The sequence below is a fragment of the Macrobrachium rosenbergii genome, chromosome 26 (assembly GCF_040412425.1).
Source record: "Macrobrachium rosenbergii isolate ZJJX-2024 chromosome 26, ASM4041242v1, whole genome shotgun sequence".
Classification (NCBI taxonomy): domain Eukaryota; kingdom Metazoa; phylum Arthropoda; class Malacostraca; order Decapoda; family Palaemonidae; genus Macrobrachium; species Macrobrachium rosenbergii.
Genome location: NC_089766.1, coordinates 4,955,226 through 4,976,007, shown reverse-complemented (window position 1 = coordinate 4,976,007; position 20,782 = coordinate 4,955,226). Strand labels below are relative to the sequence as shown.

General features: G+C 36.1%; 2 protein-coding genes across 2 annotated transcripts in view; one reads left to right on the top strand and one right to left on the bottom strand.

The window, feature by feature from the left end:
- Positions 1 to 5,757, bottom strand: part of LOC136852955 (transmembrane and coiled-coil domain-containing protein 4-like) — a 272,962-nt gene extending 267,205 nt beyond the window's left edge. The window contains exon 1 of the mRNA XM_067128027.1: positions 5,030 to 5,757. Within this exon, the coding sequence (XP_066984128.1) occupies positions 5,030 to 5,288 (259 nt within the window). The 5' untranslated portion in view covers positions 5,289 to 5,757. The remainder of the gene's footprint in view (positions 1 to 5,029) is intronic.
- Positions 5,758 to 9,280: 3,523 nt separating this feature from the next.
- Positions 9,281 to 19,205, top strand: Orc3 (origin recognition complex subunit 3). The gene is made up of 14 exons (XM_067128026.1): positions 9,281 to 9,392; positions 10,646 to 10,789; positions 11,449 to 11,687; positions 12,351 to 12,480; positions 13,124 to 13,341; positions 13,654 to 13,813; positions 13,991 to 14,104; positions 14,822 to 15,019; positions 15,267 to 15,383; positions 15,721 to 15,859; positions 16,223 to 16,383; positions 16,999 to 17,232; positions 17,668 to 17,852; positions 18,692 to 19,205. The coding sequence occupies exons 1-14, from the start codon at positions 9,366 to 9,368 to the stop codon at positions 18,795 to 18,797; spliced, it is 2,172 nt and encodes a 723-aa protein (XP_066984127.1). The 5' UTR covers positions 9,281 to 9,365; the 3' UTR covers positions 18,798 to 19,205.
- Positions 19,206 to 20,782: the final 1,577 nt, after the last annotated feature.

The following is a 20,782-nucleotide window of genomic DNA, read 5'->3' as shown; positions in this document are numbered from 1 at the left end:
CACCATAGAAATAAATAAAAATCCAATATTATATAAAAAACTGCATTTTTCAACGATAAAAACGAGGATTCTCGAACAAATGTAATTTATTTGTATATTTTAGATTATTTTTATTGCGCAGTTTAATCATGACATTGTGAATATTTTATGGAAGTAGTGGTTTTGTTTTTGTTTTTGTTATTATTATTATTATTATTATTATTATTATTATTATAATTATTATTATTATTATTATTATTATTACAAAGCATCTGATAATTATTATTAAAATTATTATTATTACACAAAAACAAATATTATTACAAAACAAAAACAAATTTTATTATTACTAAAAAAGCAGTGAACATTTTACCAGAACTTAAAGCCAGATTATTATTATTATTATTATTATTATTCGAACTTATCCATTATTACTAAAAGTCAGTGAAAACTGTTCTTATTATTATTATTATTATTATTATTACAGATGCAGGCTATTATAATTATTTTTAGCAATGAATTCATTATACCAGGAAAACTGTCACTGCAGTTGACTTTTGAATTATTATTGTCTTGAAACTGTCATTAGTTGAAGGAATGAAAGATTGACGTTATTATTCCCTGCAGCCAAAGTAGATGACATTGATAAACACCAGTTGAAGGAATGAAAACTTGACATCTAGTGAAACACACACAAAAACAAATATCAACATTGTCAAAACAAAAACAAATTTGAAGGAAAAAAAGACTTTGACGTTGTCCAGAAACTGTCCCTGCAAGGGAATGAAAGACCACAGCTGGGAAATTAAGAGCAGTTGAAGGAATGAAAGATTGACCTGGGGAACTCACTGCAGTTGAAGGAATGAAAGCACCCATGGGAAATACTGTCAGTTGAAGGAATGAAAACTGTTCGTTTCTGCAGTAACTTTACAGCAGTACAGGGTGAAAGACCTTGACGTTGTCTGGGAAACTTTCACACAGATGCAGGAATGGAAGACCTATGACGTTGTTTTGCAGCAGTGAATGGCCTCAGAGATATATACCAGGAAAACTGTCACTGCAGTTGAGGGAATGAATGACCTCTGCATTGTCTTGGAAACTGTCACTGCAGTTGAAGGAATGAAAGACCTTGACGTTGTCTGGGAAACTGTCCCTGCAGCCGAGGGAATGAATAGACCTTGACATTGTCTGGGAAACTTTCACTGCAGTTGAAGGAATGAAAGACCTTGACGTTGTCTGGGAAACTTTCACTGCAGTTGAAGGAATGAAAGACCTTGACGTTGTCTGGGAAACTTTCACTGCAGTTGAAGGAATGAAAGACCTCGACATTGTCTGGGAAAATTTCACTGCAGTTGAAGGAATGAAAGACCTCAGCATTGCCTGGGAAACTTTCACTGCAGTTGAAGGAATGAATGACCTCGACATTGTCTGGGAAACTTTCACTGCAGTTGAAGGACTGAAAGACCTCGACTTGTCTGGGAAACTTTCACTGCAGTTGAAGGAATGAAAGACCTCAACATTGTCTGGGAAACTTTCACTGCAGTTGAAGGAATGAAAGACCTTGACGTTGTCTGGGAAACTTTCACTGCAGTTGAAGGAATGAAAGACCTCAACATTGCCTGGGAAACTGTCACCGCAGTTCCGGGAATGAAAGACTCAACGTTACCGGAAAGACTGAACTTAAAGGAAATAAAATACCATCATTACCAGGAAAACTTTCACTGCACAGTTGAAGGGATGAAAGACTCGTCGTTACCTGGGGAACTGTCACTGCAGTCCCAGGGATGATAGACCTCATCGTTGCCGGAAAGACTTTCACGCCAGCTGAGGGAATGAAAGATTCAATATTGCGTGGAAAACTTTCACTGCAGTTAAAAGAATGAAAGACCTCAACGTTGTCAGAAAGACTTTTACGCCAGCTGAGGGAATGAAAAACTCAATATTGCGAGGAAAATTTTCACTGCAGTTAAAGGAATGAAAAACCTCAACATTGCCTGGGAAACTGGCACTGCAGTTGAGGAAATGAAAGACCAATATCACATGGAAAACTTTCATAGCTTTTAGGAAATGAAAGCCCTCAACATTACCAGTAAAACTTACTGCAGCAACGAAAATTAAAGACAAACATTAAAGGATAACTTTCACAGCTGTTGAAGAAATGAAAGCCCTCAACATTACCAGTAAAACTTTCTGCAGCAAAGAAAATGAAAGACAAATATTACCGGCAAAACTTTCACAGCTGTTAAGGGAATAAAAGGCCTCACCATTACCAATAAAGCTTTCAACATTAAAAAGCAAATGAAAGACCTCAGCATTACCAGTAAAACTTACTGCAGTAAGGAAAATGAAAGATCAATATTACCAGAAAAACTTTCACAACGGTTACAAATTAAACTTCCACCGCAGCACAAGGAAAAAAAACACTTGTCACTGACCCCTGTGACGTGGAATTCCATCACAACAAACAAACAAACAAATACGAAACTGTTGCCCTATAATTATACGCTAGAAGTCTAACCACTCAACCGTATACGCTGGTAACTTGGCGATAATGAACGTACGTATATTCCAGCAGTAATTAATCTTAATGAATATCAGGTGGTAACGTGAACCTGATATTAGTGGGCGTGGAAATTGGCCAAACTATGCAAGAACGTATTATTATTATTATTATTATTATTATTATTATTATTATTATTATTATTATTATTATTATTATTATTATTATTATTATTGTAAATACCCTGCTAGGCCTAGAAATTTTTCATAGGTAAAGAAATGAGTACAAATGAATATATTTATACTCAATAAAAACACAACAAAATCAAATTTATAAAATTAACGATAATTCGCAACAAATAAAATTGCTAACAAAGAAATACAAAGCAAAACAAAATAATAAACACGGGAATTTACACTTAACGGAACTCAAACCAAAGATTATAACAGGACCTAGGCCTAGAGAACATTAAATATACCGTTACCTACCGTGAGGTATACCCTCTATAACCCAGCAGCCACAAATGGCAGCTCAGATACTCTAATAATAATAATAATAATAATAATAATAATAATAATAATAATAATAATAACACCCTCTCTAACGTAACTGGCAAAGTACTGTATATTTTAAGCCTAACTATCCGTTATCTTCCTGCTGTTCACGATACACGAGGAATGCTGCACACTGCTTTTATTTGCTTTAAGACTGCTGTTACATCAGATATAAAAATGTAAAAGATACAATTTCATATTTTCATAATAATAAGTATTCTCTATGGACGTTTCCGACCGTAAGCACTTAGCAGGTTTAAGAGGCGCGAATAACTGCTGCTTACCCGTTAACTGATCTAGAAATTCTAACAGCAAAAGACAGCTCCTTGTGTGTCTACAGCTGTTTAGCAATTATACCGAAGAAAATTTTACCCCAATTTGAATATGTAACTCATTTACTTTAGCGTAAATTGTGACAATTAACAGTTCACCTTTCTATAAAAAGTATTACCTTACGAAATGTGACATTTAACTCGTTTTGTAAAGCAAAGCGGTGACTCGGCCTAACAAATAAGTTGCCATTTGTATCTAATTACTGATGAATCTTTCCGATAAAGTTTGAGTTATTGGTTTACATTATGCTGGCCTTATGCCAGCAGGGGACACCTGAAAGAAGCCTGGTGTGGACCTCTGAATTAGTCCTCCCAACAAACACTAGACTTAGGCTCACAACGACATCATACATTTGTACAATGCATCACCAGCTAAACGTCACCGCTTGCACAAATGTGGTGTCAGTCATTTCTCAGACGCCCCCTTATTTCTTATATCATATGAACGGTATTATATAAGGGCAGGAACTACTCGTTACCGCGGAATTCGAAGCCGGAAGGGGAGAGATCTCACCGCCGACCTTATCTCCGCCATGAACGATAAGCTTTCCCTGACTCGGTTAGACTAAAACAATATCTTATCGAAACAATACCCGTGGCTCTTTTTTTTTTTCTGCAACGTACGACAACGGTTACTGCCATTCACTGGTCACTAAAGCCGTCGAATTGTTTAGACATTTTTGCCTTATAATGAACAAAAGCATTAGCAGTAATCATAATTACAATTGCCAACAATATAACGAAAACGGTACATTGCTCATTATACATAAAAACAACACCTTTCTTTTTAGAAATTTCCAAGAACATGCATTACGAAACAACCATCATTTTCCACAAAAATTCAAAAAGAAACATTAAAATACAACAACATTCACCAAACATTCAACACGAAAATATACAAAATATTATATACACGAAAAACAAAAACTGTCTTTCGCTTAGTTTATCCCCCGAAAACCGCTTGGGTTGAACAACCGGGCCACACATATCTCAGCATCTATCCGCTTTAGGCCTAAAACACGAGCGAGGTCAAGGTCGGAGAAGCAAAATGGTCCTACGCGGTGTCATTTACCCTGACCTAATTCTCCAAGCAAGGGTACTGAGCAGTCAGTAGGCCTAAATCGGCCGGTAATGTAATCAAATGATAAGCCTATGCCTACGGGATTTCTGAGAGTGCTGACTTGGTTAGTTTTTAAAATAAAAAAAACTATGCCCAGCAATGTAATAAAAGGTAAGCCTATGCCTACGAGATTTCTGAAAGTACTTACTCGGATACTTTCTAAGATAAGAATAGTTTTTAAAATAAAAAAAAGCTTATGCCTAAAAAGTTTAGATGGTATGTCTAACTACGATTATTGTTTGTCAAAGAAAGTATAAATTTCAATATAAAAGATTAACTTACGCCTAGATAAGTGTGAGCCTATGGCAAAAAACAATTTTGTTAAAATAATAAGCCCAAACATATGTTACAAGTATTGTCCAAAAACTTTCCATTTGAGTCATTTTAAAGACAAAATTACGTTTAAAACTAAAAAATAAACGTAAAAAGTTTTGATAAGTATTGTCAAAGTTTAAATCGGTGTCTTTTTAATGATAAAAGTATATTTTTAATAACCAAAAATAAATAAGAAAAGTTTTAAAAGTTAATAACACTTCACTTTTACCTTTAGTCGAGTTGCCATTGACGTCTCCTATGTCGAGGGAATCTGCGTCAGTAGCGTCCCGTTCACTGCCGGCGTTGGAGGAGGTGGTGGTTGTGGAGATGGTCTCCACGAGGGTGCTCCTCCTGCTGGAGCTGCCGATCCCTTCGTCAGCAGAAGCGGCAGCAGAGACGTCCATAGAGCCATTGTCGTCAGCAGTTTCATCTGTTTCGTCCTCCCCTGCTTTGACTGGCTGCTGACTACTGAAGCAACTGCTGGCCATTTCGCTGCTTACGAAATCTCTCTAAATCAACGAGCGACTAAACGACTAAGACGACTGTCAGTCATGATTTTCACACGACGGGAGGACGACCAAGACCGAGATCGAGATCTACGACAACCGTCATTCGAAGCCGTTGACGTCTTCTTCTTCTTCTTGTTACGAGATGCGAGATTCGCGGGGACGTAATTTGATTTGATTTTCGCTTATAACATCGTTTGCGACTGGTTTTATTCGCCTCCTCCTTCAGCAGGATTGTTTGGCAGGTGTCGCCGGCCGCGCCGCGTGGTCCACGTCGGATGTCAACACAATAACACAAGGCAAAACAACACAATAAGTAGAAGTAGTTGTAGCAGTGGTGGCAGTCATTCGAGCAACGGCGCAAAGAAACGAAACAACTAATAGGGACGACGTCTCGCCACAACGACAGCCTTCGAACAGCTGACTCTCACAACACTAACACCACAAACTCAAGTTCAGGGCGGAGCCTATCAGGGGGACGGTTGCCACGCCCAATTCACGAATATTTTCGTTTCGGGATACACCTGCGTACGCGGCAAAATACTCTTTATATTAATGTGAGCTTCTAATTCAGATACATTTAATGAAATAATAACTCTCTATAACTCCGTTTTATACGCACAAATAATAATCTACTTAAAAATAAGTGGCAATTGGCTCCCAGGTGAAGGGAAGGCGGCGCGATCGTCCGTCATTCCCATGGGTGACGCGAAGGGAGTTGGCGAGCACCTGAGTGAACGCCCATGGCCGATATAAATTTGGACTCCACGTCATGTTCCTCCCTTCTTTTTTCTGGGCTGCCTCTGCGGTTATGAAATATATTTCTGCCCGTCGGAAGACTTTATCCCCCAGCGGCCGACATTTCCCGGGGAAGGAAAATAATCGGACATCCCTTCTATCTTCCCAATTCGGAGCAACCTCACCCCGCCCTGGGCTGCACCCATCCTCTCTTGCTCTCTCTCTCTCTCTCCTGCAAACCCACCCACTCACCTCTCTCACTCCCACCCCCCGAGCATTGCAGCCTCCCACTCACCCTCCTCTCTCTCTCTCTCTCTCTCTCTCTCTCTCTCTCTCTCTCTCTCATGATAGCCAATTTACCATCCGCGTATCTTACAGCGGATTATAATGGATTCATTTAACATCAAAGATCACCGGGGTTAATTCTCTGTAACTGAATTAACAACATTAATTATGGATGTTAATGAAAGTAACGTACCCCCGTTATCGCTACCGAGTAAAAATTGCACCGTTTGAATTGCTGCTTTCAATTGAAGCAAGAAAGAAATAATCGGTTTGAAAAGGACGATGTAAAGGCTGACCGTATCCAAATATAGAAAACGATGCCATCTTCCCATGAGTTCTGGGATTAAAGCTCACTTGCTTTTTAGCTCAGTCCAGATGGCTCTCTCTCTCTCTCTCTCTCTCTCTCTCTCTCTCTCTCTCTCTCTCTCTCTCTCTCTCTCTCTCTCTCTCTCTCTCTGCAAAAGAGGCTAACGGCCAGTTACCCGTCTTGTCTAAAATGATTGAGAATCTGTAAGCCTACATATTCGTATTCACCGGAATCCGATCTATAGACCTAGGTGATTTACATAGCTATCCTGATAATGACTGTAAAATCGACATTTTAATTGGAGCATCCTCCGTGGGCCTATGCAATATACATGCTCATCTCCATAATGATGATTGGAAACTTCGCTAACTTGATGAGTCTCATATATGCCTATTTAATATGCAAAAGGTGGCCCACGAATCAATCCGCACGCAGTTTCTACAAATGAGGTTTTATTCCATCTTTTTTTTATGAAAACTGAAACCGAAAGAGAATTTTACGTTCATCAGAAAATAATTTTCATTAACTTTAAACAAACACTTTATATCATTTTTCTTTTTCCTCGCAGTACTGTTTAGTAATTTTTCTGATTTAGGCCTATGTTTTCTTATTCATTTCATCTATTTTTTATTTTATTTTCACGCTTTTACCATTACTTCGCTACAAGATTAAAGAGAGTCATTTAACCCTTGACCTTAAGTAAAAAAAAATAAAGACATGAACTTTGACTTCAAAGTAAAAGATATTGAGAGTTCCAAGTAAGTAACCTTTGGGGAGGTTCTATTCCGTGGGAAAAAGAGGATTACTTACGAGTACTTTACGAAAGGCAAGGCTGTTAGACCGAGGAAGCAGTGCAGCTCTTAGGATTACATGGAGAGAGAGAGAGAGAGAGCAATGAAATATTAAAATAATAAATCCACAGGCGTGTTTGCTCAGAAAATCTTAGCAAGTCGGTAGAGAGCTTTCCCAAGCACTTGGTCGTAGACTCATCTTTAAACTTCGACCTTGAAGACATGCTACTCCAGTTCCTAGGCTTCTTGCTCCATTCTTCTCCACTCCACTCCACTCCACTTTTGGGCTCGGGTTCAGGGTTGCAATCAGAGCTTGAGGTAAACGAAGATAATGATAATTTTAGGCAACAGAGAAGTCATTTTAACTCTAGATAACAAAGGGTTTATTGTTCCCTTGGGTACGTCGTCTTAGAAGTGACGATCTGGTTACTGTTGTGACGTTGGCCTTATTTGTACTGAAAATTAAAAAAAAAAAAATTGTGTTAAAAGACAGTCATTTTCTTTTAAGAATAAAGGTTAATACTTTCTTGCTACCAAACTCTCTCTCTCTCTCTCTCTCTCTCTCTCTCTCTCTCTCTCTCTCTCTCTCTCTCTCTCTCTCTCTCTCTCTCTCTCTCTCTCTCATATATTTGCTTTATTGTTAACATAGTACAATGGGTACTGAATTATCACTAAAAAGCTTACTCGTGGGTATGATCAGGGGTGAGTTTTAATAGACTGTGCTGAGGAGTTACAAAGTATGAAGACGAAAATCAAGACCTTGTTTATAACTTTATAGTGTGAAAATTAAAAGTAAAAAGCACTAATTTGCACCTATGAGGTGACAATGGATGGAAAAAAAAAATCAGACTTAGGTTTCAGTTTAGCAATTTCTCATTTACATTCAACGCTTTCAACGTTTAGAAAGGTTGCTGGAATGTCCTTCACGAAAATGAAGGTGAATATCCAAAGAACATGGCATATTTTGTTTATATTCAAAGGATGTCTGTCACTGCCAACGTAAAAAAAAAAAAAAAATCGCAAAATTGAGCACGACCTATTGGTGTTCGTGTGAAGCATAAATTGTGCGTCTGGCAGGGATGCTATTATTTTACTTTCAAGGCATTGCCCAGGGGTGATGAGTGTGATTGCCATAGGCATCAGGATGGAGGCTCATCTGACATTCATAGGCAATTTCTTCTAACTGATTCTTTACTACTCCACAACTCTTTACTGGTTACTATTCTGTCCTCAGATACAATATTTCTGTACCCCAAAATCTCGATAGCAGTCCCAAACAAATATACTAACCTGACAATTTAGTTACTGCTGGCCCTATGAGGGAGAGGTCTCATTCGCCATCTGGGGCGTATTTTCTCCCCCAAAAGGGTTCAAATACCTCCACTTGGCTCTCTGTCTTCGACATGGTGCGTTAAAACCCCAAGCCAATGGCACTCCTTGGACAGCAGTGTCCACGTTTTTAATGCAAGAGGGTTTATTCACGATTCAGCTGATTAAGTGTAAATTTGGCAACGCCCGTTGTTATGTGTTTTTGAGTGTGCGTATGTGTATATGTGACAGGAGAAAATAACATAACATCTGCAACAAAGTCGAGAATAAGACTATGTGTACAAGTATGGACAGAATATGAAAACATACTTAAATTCATTCATCTAAAAACGATCAGCAAGCTGATGTGAGGTACCATGCACTTTGAAAGTTTGCTCCTCACAGAGCGAAATATATCTATTTACAAAGAAATAAGATTTGATTATGGCAAGATAAACTATATCTGTTAACATCCATAATGGCAAAACACTTACATGTACGCACGTATGAACGCAGAACTGATGTTTAGCTAACATTATTATGTTTATCAAAGTTAGGCAGAAGAAGAATGAACTGAGTTTGTTTACATTTGTTCCGGAGTTACAGAGACATTCGTCCCTCCTCAAAGCAATGACATCGACCGTCTCAGTTTCAAAGGTGATTATTACGTCTATTTACTTTAGTATACCGTTTTAATGCTGAGATTTAAGGTTGTGAAGGTGTTATGCATTAATTTTAATTACATAACGGAATAACACTTCGGTAAAACGTATGCAATAGTACATAATAAGTTGGTCGTCTTGTCATGTTTTCGCGCCATATTCAGTCCTGCCCGAAGTTGCCTTATTTGTTTACTTTAAAATAGCTCAATCTACTAATTATTCTATTCCCTTCTTATTCTCTGATGCACAAAGAGAGATAGGCCAGATGGGATTACTTTTATTGCAATTAGAATTGCAGTTGTTTTTAATATCCTTTGGAAATGTTTGGTTAACCCACTCGATTGGACAAATCCCCCTGGCGTAGGCTTTATCGTGATTAAAATGATCGTTAAAGAAATAAACTGTAACCTAACCTAAATTTAGCCTAATATAGGTTAGGACACTTGATGGCGTCTCAGTGGGGTTCTTGTCTGTTATATATAGGTGGTTTTAATGGGTTAGGCTAACCTAGTAATTCAATTAGATTGAAATTTAAAGGGTAACGAGACCTTTTATGTAGATTAGTCGTTAAAATTTTATAAGTTTCCAATATAAAATGATACCACGTAACCTAGGGATGTTCACTGGTTGTAATTTTGCTGTATTAGCTATGGAAGGGGAGGAGGGGCCGGTATTGTCTTACCTTAGCCTATAGCCTAAGTCTTAATTTGATGAAGAGCTTTTTTTAAAAATGTAGGTTATGATTGCATATCGTGTATTGGCAGCTTATAAAATAATACCGATTAGTCTATAAACTTATCAGCATTAACTAACAAATGAAGTTAGACTTACATGCAAATCAGGTTGAAGTGTAGCCAGATGTATCTTTTGTGTATTGCACTGTATCGAGAAAACTACACTTCCAAAATCAAGTGCAAAGCTGTGACTAGGTAAGGGTACGATGGTTTGATAGCTGCAATACGTAGAGTAGCCTATATTGTCTTTCTTCATGGTTAGGTTTCCAGAAATATGATATTACTTTAGACTAACTTTACTAGTGGTTGAGGGTAAAGCCATGACTTGGTAGGGGTAGTTTAAACAAGTTTAATAGGTACATTACATGATTACATGATATGTCCCATTTACTGCACTCTCCATAATTTTTGTTACATCGTTTTGTTACTGATGCCAGATAAAATCACTTCCTGAGTTTATAAATAGTCCTTTTAAAAAGACTTACTGTGTTTTCCCATTGCTCTATTCTTACAGGGTGTCTTCGCATTTAAAAGAAAGAAGGGAGGGAAGCGTGAAGCCAATGCTGTGAACTACTGGCCAGGAGACACTGAAGACGAGAGGGACACGACTTTTAACAATTACACAAAATGCCTGAAGATTGTAACAAATGTCACAGATGTAAGTTCTTTTTTATTGCAGATAATGTAAAGTACTGTTATTGTGCTTCAAAGACACATTGCAGAGTATTGTACTGCCAAATGTATAAAGATAGGTTTAGGAACTTATGCAAAAGGAGTAGTTGTTTTTTATTTACAGTATTTCAAAACAGATAATAGGGAGTTAATTAAATTTTTGTCTGTTAGCAAGCATTAGAAAGGCAACACAACATGCCATACTACAGGAACATGGTAACGAAAATAAATACATGTTTAGGTAAGCCCTTATCAGAGTCAGAAATTAATTAAAGGGCAGATGGTTATTAATTTAAACAGTAAAACAGTAATTGTTAATAATTGATGTGTGAATATGTAAAAGCAAGAGTGGTATTGATATTAATATTTAGTAAAAATGTTCAATGATGTGATGAATACTATGATACATCATTTATTTTCTAGTAGAAGTTGGAGCCTTGTACAATATATGATTTGAATTACAAATGGTTGCTTGTTTCAAGTCTGCTGATTTTCAGTTCACTGTAATGGGAATTATTATTATATAGATAATTTTTAAATAAAGTTAGGCATATATGAAATTGCTTCCATTCAGTTAGTTGTAACTAAGGATTTTTGAATGTAGGGTCTGTTTGATATTCACTGAGACTGCTGTGATATTTCTAGACTTTGCAAAAGAAGACTCATGCAAAAGTGTTCACCGAACTTGTCGAGTTTATTGAGTCTGCCCATCAACAAAAAAACCCAGCCTCCGACCACGAAAATGATATCCCCACAGCTTGTCTCCTGACAGGCGTCAATATGCCTGACCACACAGCAATATTTGGGAGCATTAGGGATATGGTTTTAGAGAAAGTGTCACCTCATATTGCCCATCTTCAGAGTTCGGAATGTTCTACTGTAAGGTGAGTATTTCTGTCATATTCTCTTTTCCCTCTCCCTTCCCTGCAATGATATGAAGTGTTCAAATTGTATTTATTATTGCTAATTGTTGGAGTTAACAGGTTTTTATTTTCCTCACCTTTGGTATTCTTGCCATCAGTGTTAATCATTGCTGGAGGGTATGTTTACTGGTTTTATGTAATTCTGCATTAGGCCTATTTCTGTAAGAATCTAGAAAATATCCAATAATAATACTGAGGTTCAGTACAAAATATTTGAGGTAAATTTTTATTTCACTTTAGATATTCCAAAACAGAATGCACAGTTTTTTTATTTCTGTACTGGGAAGTAGGAAACCTTGGGTTTATATAATTAAAATTACCACTTACAGGCATAATGTTTTTTGTAGTTTCCTCTCTGTCTTGAACTGCCTGTTCACTGCTTTACTTTTCATCTGATCCTTGTGGTCTGCATTCTAAATGGCCAGCCTTACCTTGTCCCATTGGAATCAAGGTGTTACTCTGGTCTCCTTGAACTATGACAATTAATTACCCAAGAAAGTAAAAGGAAAACGTAGATGGTAAATAAATATCCACAGCATAAAAAGTATTTTTACTAGAATATCTGTTGCAGCTCAGAGTCATTACATTAACCATTGATTGCTTGCCTTCATTATTGACTTTCAGAGGGGCGCTTTTCAAACTGATATCTCAGTTAATGAATATCAATTATTCTCAAGAGCTTATGGAGGAGGAAACAGGCCCTACTGTGAAGAGAGCTCAGTGTACCATGGCTGTCCTCAGTTCTTGGTATAAGGTAAGGCCTAGGTACACATTATTATGGGTTTTACTCATTTCAGCTGCACTATTCAAGAGGTAATTGCATTTGCATGTGGATACATTCAGATGGAAGATGAGTTCATTGACATGTAGATGTGTTTAAATACTATAGAAATATTTTTTATAAACTGAATCAATTAACTTCAAAACATTGTTACTGAAACTTAGGCACTGTAAATTCAAATACTGTAGTGCTTTTTATTGCCATGTAGGTAAGTTTGAATGCTATCAAAAGTGCTCTCAATGGTTTGTGGATAAATTTGAGTACTGTACTCTCAATAATTTTCAATGATATGGGTAGGTTTAAAAACTAAAAATGTTTTCAGTTATATTTATGTCCAGTTTGTGGTGAATGAAGTTGCTTTTATTGATGTGGATGGATTTAATTATTAACTTCTTTGGTGCAGTGTAGATAAACTGAATAAAAATGTTTTCAATTTCATGTATGGAGATTTGAATAAAACCAGTCAAAATCTGATTTGCAATGCACTGTGATTATTATCGATTGAGCCTAATTGGGTTTATGTTGGGGGGAGAATGAATTATTTTAAGCCTCTTATATAGTCTGTTAATGTACTTTTTCATATGAATCATGACTTTGCTATTTTATTTCCTTCCAGGAACAGATGACCTTGAAGAAGAATTTCTCCCCGACCAAAGCAAAAGCATCCCCCCTCAAAGGGAAGAAGAGGCTGTCTGAATGCCCTGTTGTGGACAATTCATCCCCTTTAAAGAAGTTGAAACTAGAGAAAGGGAGGCGTAAACCTGTTGTGATTGTTTTTGAAGATGTAGAGAGTTTCCCGTCCCATGTTCTCCAGGATATTATTTTGATATGCAGGTTAGTGTATGTGGAAGATGCCCATTCAGTCAAAAAAATTTGTTCTTGGAAGTGCATTTTACAATATTTATCGTTTATTAACCCCTGGATTGTTAGCAACAGCTATGGCTGACCTGACATAACATCTACATAGGGTTTTTATTAGCTCAGTATAGAATTATTTTAACTATAAAAAACCAGCAATCATAGGAACTGGTATTTCTGAAAAATGACGGCAGAAGAAAAAGTCATTTTCATTGCTCAAACTGAAAGTTAATCATTGTCAGATGTATCTATTAGTTTTTCATAAATCTCACCACTGTTTCATTCCAGGGAACAAGTAAGGAACATTCCATTTGTTTTTATATTTGGGGTTGCAACGACCAGTGCTGCCTTGCATCGCAGTCTGTCGCAAGATGCTTCATCCTGCCTTGCCATGGAAACATTTCAAGCTCAGCCGTCTACTCATTACTTAAATGAAGTCATTGATAATGTGAGTTGAACGTGGATGGCAGGAGCATTTTGTATTTAATTTATAATTAGTGTTTGGTAATGTAATTTTTCTTGAAAAAATTTGTATAAGATACAGTTTTATTTTGTATTTTTAATTTAATAAGATTAGTGATAAAAGCAGATTAAAATAAATCTTTCCCTCGTGGAACATTTACAGGTCCTTATGTCACCGAAAGTTCCATTCCACTTGGGTGGCAGGACCTTCAAGCTCCTTTTGGATGTCTTTCTCTACCATGATTTGTCTGTGAAGAATTTCTCCAGAGCACTCCAGGTGAGGAAGAATCCTGGTTTTTATATTAAAATTTGGAATTATTAAACAGCATCATACAGGCAGGAGATTAGCAATGCAGAACAGACCAGTACATTCACTAGTCAGTAGTCTTTTAGGATTATTATACATCTGTAGTTTTGTTAGACCAGCCCCAGAGGGGTTACCAGTGGGCATTTTAAATGTTCAGTGTCCCTTAAAACCGATCACATGAAATCTCTTTGGATCTTTTAGGCTTCCCAAGAAGCACAATGTAATGCTCTGTTTATGATAATATTTTCTCCCCTTTTTTTCTGTTTCCCACTTTTTTCCTACATAACTAATTTCTGTAATTTTTACCTTGTTCAAGCACAAATCTTTTATGTCAGCCAAATGAGTGTAGACATGTAACAATGTCGTGCTGTTGAAGTACCTTAAAAAATTGACGGTTGAGTGGATTTGCACACACGAGTATTACTCTAATGATAATTTTATGGAACATAAAGTGCCACTTTTCCATAATCTAAGGAGGGCCCTTTTGTTGTGGGCTTACTGAAAAATGAGAGCTATTACTATTATTAAGTCATTTATACTTTAATTTTCAATGTTACTTTTGCAGATTCTTTAGAAAGAAGTAGAAGCATTTTAAGTTTTTCTGAGAGGTCATGTAGGAAACTATTGTAAACTTTGATGTATAATGCCTAGTTTTAATGATGTCACATTCAATGTCCTTTTTCTCAGGTTTGTATGTTGGAGCACTTTACAAGTAGTGCAGCATCTATCCTGTGTTGTCCAGCAGCCAACAGAAAGCAAGTCATGAAGGCCATGAAACCTGCAGAGCTAGATGGCATTCGCAAGTTACCGTCCTTTCGCACATACGTGGAGGGTTGCCCTCCAAAAGAACAGGCTGCCTTGTTGCTGGATGAAAAAGAAACAAAGGTTTGTGTATTTAATTATTATTATGTAAACAGTTATATGAGTTATATATTCTGTTAGCATAGTAGAGTAACTAAATATAGGTGAAGTGAAAGAAAATAAGAAAAACTGCATTGATTGAACACAGTCAACAAAGTGGAAACATGAAAGAAATAGAAGTCTAGGGACACCAAAGGAAACTAAGAGAAAAATTTAATGTAACTTTCATATGTTGTCTTTGTTCTTTTAGATATGAATTTTTTTTTTCCAGGGAAAAGTCTTGGAACTGTTGAAGGATCTGGAATCTCGCTATGCACGTTTTTGCACTCTGGTAAAAGTCGTCAATATTCTTACAAACACACTGCCACGTTCCCCTCTTGGACGACAGGTCAGTCTTGGTTATGAATGAAAACATTCAAGTCCCAAGCCTAATCTTCAGATATACATTGCAGTACTGGAAGTTGCTTGCTTAAGGAAATGATTGCCATGAGTGAAAGCATCATAAATATAGAAATTAGATTTAAAGGACCATGGTATATCTAGCCTCAGCTTCAGGGAAGTTGATATTACTGATCTCTATATACAGTTAGATTTTGCATTAGAAATTTATTTTAGCTCTTCTAAGGTATATGTCTTTCATTATGAAAAGGTATTTACTGTATATACATCTGAAGTAGATTCCTGTTAATCTTCAGAACATTTTAGTGTTAAAAAATTGTTTTCAGGTAAGAGAGGTCCTAGCAACTTGTTTGTCCCACTCTCTGGTGAGGACAGAAGAATATCAGGAGGTTCAGAAAATGTTGAAGCAGCTTTCTAGAGAGGAAATAACCCCCATTCTCAGCGAAGCTCTGACTTTATTAAGAGGTACATACTTTGCAAAGGAGGATTCCACTCGGAGATTATTGTTGTTGTAGCATATTTGTACAGAAAAGTAAATGCATTAATTTAAAGTTTGTTCTTGATGTCAGTCTTCTTGAAATATGCATAAAAATTCTCATACAGCATGTAAGGAAATCTTCAGTAGAATGTTCAAGTTGAGGAATTGCAAAAATTTGTTAAATTGATGATTTGCTCTTTGCTAAACAACTAAATTGAGAAATTTGTCTATACAGCATTTAGAGATTAAGTTGAGAAATCTGCAGTTAATTGGTGAAAATTATGGATTAATTACATGCTTAGATTAACAAATTTTTTGTAGCCAAGCAATTATGATAATGACTTTTACAGATGAAGCAGGGGGCGATGAGGTCTTGGAAGATTTTCATTCTGATCTCAGCTTAATTTTGGGTCAGCTTAACAGTCTCAGTCAGCTCTCGGAACAGGAGACGAAGACAAATGAAGCTTCACCTGTGGCCATTCAAGCAAAAGATCGCTTTCAACTGAAAGAGGTTAATATTATTAATAGCTGCAACTGTAACTGCTGTTAGTCAGGTTATGTAGATGCTGTTATTTTGCTAAGTTTTATAGTAACATGTGTCTTCAAGATCTTAAACAATGAAATGTTTTTGACTCAAAATAAACACAAAAGTGGCCCTAGAGCATATTATGTCTTGGTCTAAAATTCGTACTAATTGATTCACAAGCATTTTGAAGTTGATGTGAATTTATTTCATTTACGGCCAGTGAAATAGAGGAAAACTGGAGCATCTCATGTTGCAAAGAATTATGTAAAAATTTTTGGGGAATCCAGGTTCTGTTATCAGTGTAATAAATTGTAAATGTACTTGATGTAAGTGGTATACATATTTGTTAAAATAATTTGAAATTATGTAGGTAATCAATATTTGTCTTTAATAGTCAGTTACCCAAGGCTTCCTTTGGTAAAGATAAGTAATGATTTATTTCATGCTTGTAATTACAAATGATGTGTAGATTTGTACTTTGTGACTACAGCAGAGCAAATATTTATCTGTAAATGGTTGATATAATTTAGCTTATCCATAAGAATACTCCTGCTCTTGATTATAAATGCAGTCATAAAGTTTATAGTAATTTGCTTTCAGAAATTATTGGAGATGGCAACAAAGAACAAGAAGGCTAATCCTTACGAAGAGGTGTGTTCCCAGCTTTTGCAACTTTTGGACACTGTTTTCTCAGAACACTTAAAACCTCCTTCAAAAATGCCCCTGCATGAGGTGCTGTTCTTTGATTCGTCAACTGTGATCAAGAGGCAGTTGGTGGGAATGACCCGAGGGGCGGTAACTACAGCTCTGGCTAATCCTCATCATTATTTGCAGGTATTTTTATTGGTTGTTCATTCAGCCCCTAAGTGTCTATGTGTCTTACCTGTCAAATATGAGCTAGTGTAGTAAGTTACTGTCATCTATATCTCTGCATTGCTTATTTGGTGTAAAAATGACTTCATTTGTGAAGAGAATATTGCAGCTTCATTTCCATACAGAGGACTGTATTTTGGTTTGGTATGTAAGTTCTGTGAAATTTATGAATGTTGTCTAGAAGGAGACTTTGGCAGGCTATATTTTTGCTTAACAAAACTTTATGAATTTTGTGTTGACTTTACATGCAACCCAGATATGTGTGTCTGTAATGTCCCAAGGTTTGCAATATTAACTATTCAATGCTTGGATGTCATATTTAGCAGTATAAGACAGTTATAGTATTTTATGACTAGTAATTCATATAACCTTGGTGTAATCATTTTATTATTGTAGTGTGAGTGCTGCATCCTAGATGAACCCTCAAATATTGTCACAAGTTTGCCAGATGTAAGCGTGGCATATAAGCTTCACTTGGAGTGCGGCCGTCTGATCAACCTGTACGATTGGCTGCAGGCATTCATCTCTGTCATTGATCCAGAAGCAGATACTTCGAGCAGAAAGATTGACAAAACATATCAGTATCCTTTTTTTTCTGTAACTAGTAACCTGTAGGCTGAAAGGTAATTTGATATTTAGTTAGAGGTAAGTGCAGTTTGTATATTAATTTATGCACTTTTCTGAAATGAAGTATCACCATTAATGAACCTGAAACTATTGCGTACATGCAAAAATTAGGTGACCTTACTATCTAAAATTTTGATAGTCATTATATCTAGGTTTTCCCTTTCATGGGGTTTAGTACATGAAGTAAGTTTCTTCATTCGCTTCTTTCTTGTGCACATCCTGCTTGAATTCACCTCTGGTTCACAGGTCTTAATCTATGCTCTTCCTCCATGTTATTCTTTCCTTTTTACTGATCTGTTTTCCTGATATTGCTTCTGTTTCTCTTTCTCTTTCTCATTGCAGGGCCCAGTCATCTCAACAATTGAAATTTTATTATGCTCTTACATGAAGCAACTCTGAATTAATTTTTTTTTTGTCATGAATCTCAGCATTTTGTAGGTATGCTATACATCTTCAGAATCTCTTTTCTTTGGATTTTGGTGGTGCCCAAGTCTCCAAGTCTTACATATGCTTCATAGTTTTTTACTCTATGTATTTTTGGAACAATCTTATTGATCATTAGTTCAGCAATCTGTTTTTGCTATTTTCAGGGAGCTGGTACATTTTTCTCACAGTGTAGTCTGCCACCAAGTTAATGACTTAAAGAGTAATTGGGTTCAACTTTATGTTAAACTTGCTTTTTGTGTTTTCATCTCTTTTTTAAGTAATGATTTCCCTCAGAATGAATTGCTCTACTATTATTTTTGCATAATTTGTTCCTTAATTGTTGGTTGTCCTTAACATATATCAATAGAGCACGGTTTGTGCAAGCACTCTTGGAACTGCAGTTCTTAGGCTTCGTCAAGCAGACCCGCCGTAAAACTGATCACGTAGCCAGATTGACATGGGGCGGATGTTGAAATCTCTAGGAAAAGCATCTAGCCTGTTCGTGTATATTTCCATTGGCCTGAGAATTACCCAGAAATTAGCAAGTTCAAACTTCTTTTACTTTATGTTAGGAAAGAACCATATTTGAAATTCTTTGGCTGTGAAATATGAATACACTATACAGGGTATTCATCCATTATCATTTTATATGCCATATTTTTTAGTGAAGTATTTTTGATACATCAGTGTTTTTACTATTTTCCAGTACAGTACAGTGTTTTTTTAATGCTCAAGAAACAGAAATCCACATGTAATTGATACGATGAGTAAGTTTAGATTATACCCATCTGAAAATTTTAGTTTTTTGTAATTATTGTGATGATAGTTACCAATACCTGTCATGTATATAAAAGAAAATAAAAGTAATTTTCTGTCTTTTTCATTGCCTTTCCTTAAGGTGTGGTGTATCCTTCATGTTCTGGAATTGTATATTTGAATGGTATTCAGGAATAGTAATTTAGTCAAGTTCATTGTCTTTAAGACAGTTTCAGCCTTTTTTGTTTGTTCTCCTGACCAACTTTCATTCTGTTTGCTGATGATTCACTTCAAAACCTCCCCTCTCAAACTTTTGGACAACCAGAATACAGAACTCTAATTAGTTTAATTCAGATTGCTATTTAATACCATTGTTCATTATTACTTTATATTATGCTATTATTCACTTTTAGTAGTCTCAGGCATACTGTCCACAGTAGTGTAATTTTGGTTTTCCTGGTTTTGGAACAGTATTTAACCCGAGTCTGTGTACATGCCCTTAGTTATTCGCTCTTCCTGTCTAACCATGCCAAGGTAAGCTAAAATTAATCTACAGTGAAGTGTGCTATGAACATTCATCTTTTTGTACTTTATTTTTTGTTTATTTATGCTATTTTTAATAGCTGATCATGAAGTTTGGGTTAAAGTTATGCATTTTGGGTGTGCAATAAGACTTTATATATGCTACCATGCAGAATGCATATTTATGCACACAAACCATCTTGTACACATATAAACTGGTTACTTCATGCTTTGTACGTCAGAGATGCAACCTTGAGAGATGATGAAATTCAGCTGCTGTTAATACAGCAAAAGACAGCAGTAATTTTGATGAACGTGGTTTGGTATGATACCTTTTTAAAAAAAATGGCACTGGGAGGAACTGATGTAGTTAACCAGCAATTTTTAGTCCAGGCTGGTACAAGTGTCTGGATCTTGTCTGTCCTTGGAGAAAATAGTTGAGTTGTGGGACCATGAAAGCAGTCCAGACTTCAATGATGAGTTTTTCTACCTACATTCATATTGTGAAGAAACGTGAGACTTGTCACGTTACTGAAGTTCTATGAAGTGTCAAGTAGTTCAGTAATGTCTTAAGGTAGTTGAATGGGAACAATTTATGAATTGGTTTTATGGAATAGTCTCCGAAGCAATGTACTTAGTTTTAATAAGCTCAATTAGTCACTTAAAAGGTTTGATGGTCACGCATTTTAATCAGATTTAGTAGAGAGAAAACTTCATTAGAATATCGAGCTCTGTATGTTTTGATGTAAAAAATGTTTAAAGGAGAATGATTGTCTCCAAGACTACAGTAATAAGATTGAGATTTTAATTCATTAAACGTTTTTTAATAGAATTTGACAAGAGTGATCTTCCCGTTTTCTATATTGAAAAAATTAAGTCAATAGTTTATTTTTTTTACTTCAAAACTTAAGGAAAATGCTTCACTTTTAATTTATAATTTCTCAAAGGCGTGTACAGTAATTACTGACATTTCTCGATGTCAGTTTGAATATTTTCTCGTAGAAAATTGTTGCGAACGTGACCGTTTTTTTTTTCATGTAACACGAAAATTGGAAATCTCTTAATAAATCTTTAGTCAAACTAGTTATTTCCGTCATTTCTAAATACTAATTTTCTCGTTATCTCGCATTTATAAAGCAAAAGCCTCATGAAAAGGAAATAAAACACGAAAAGCAAGATT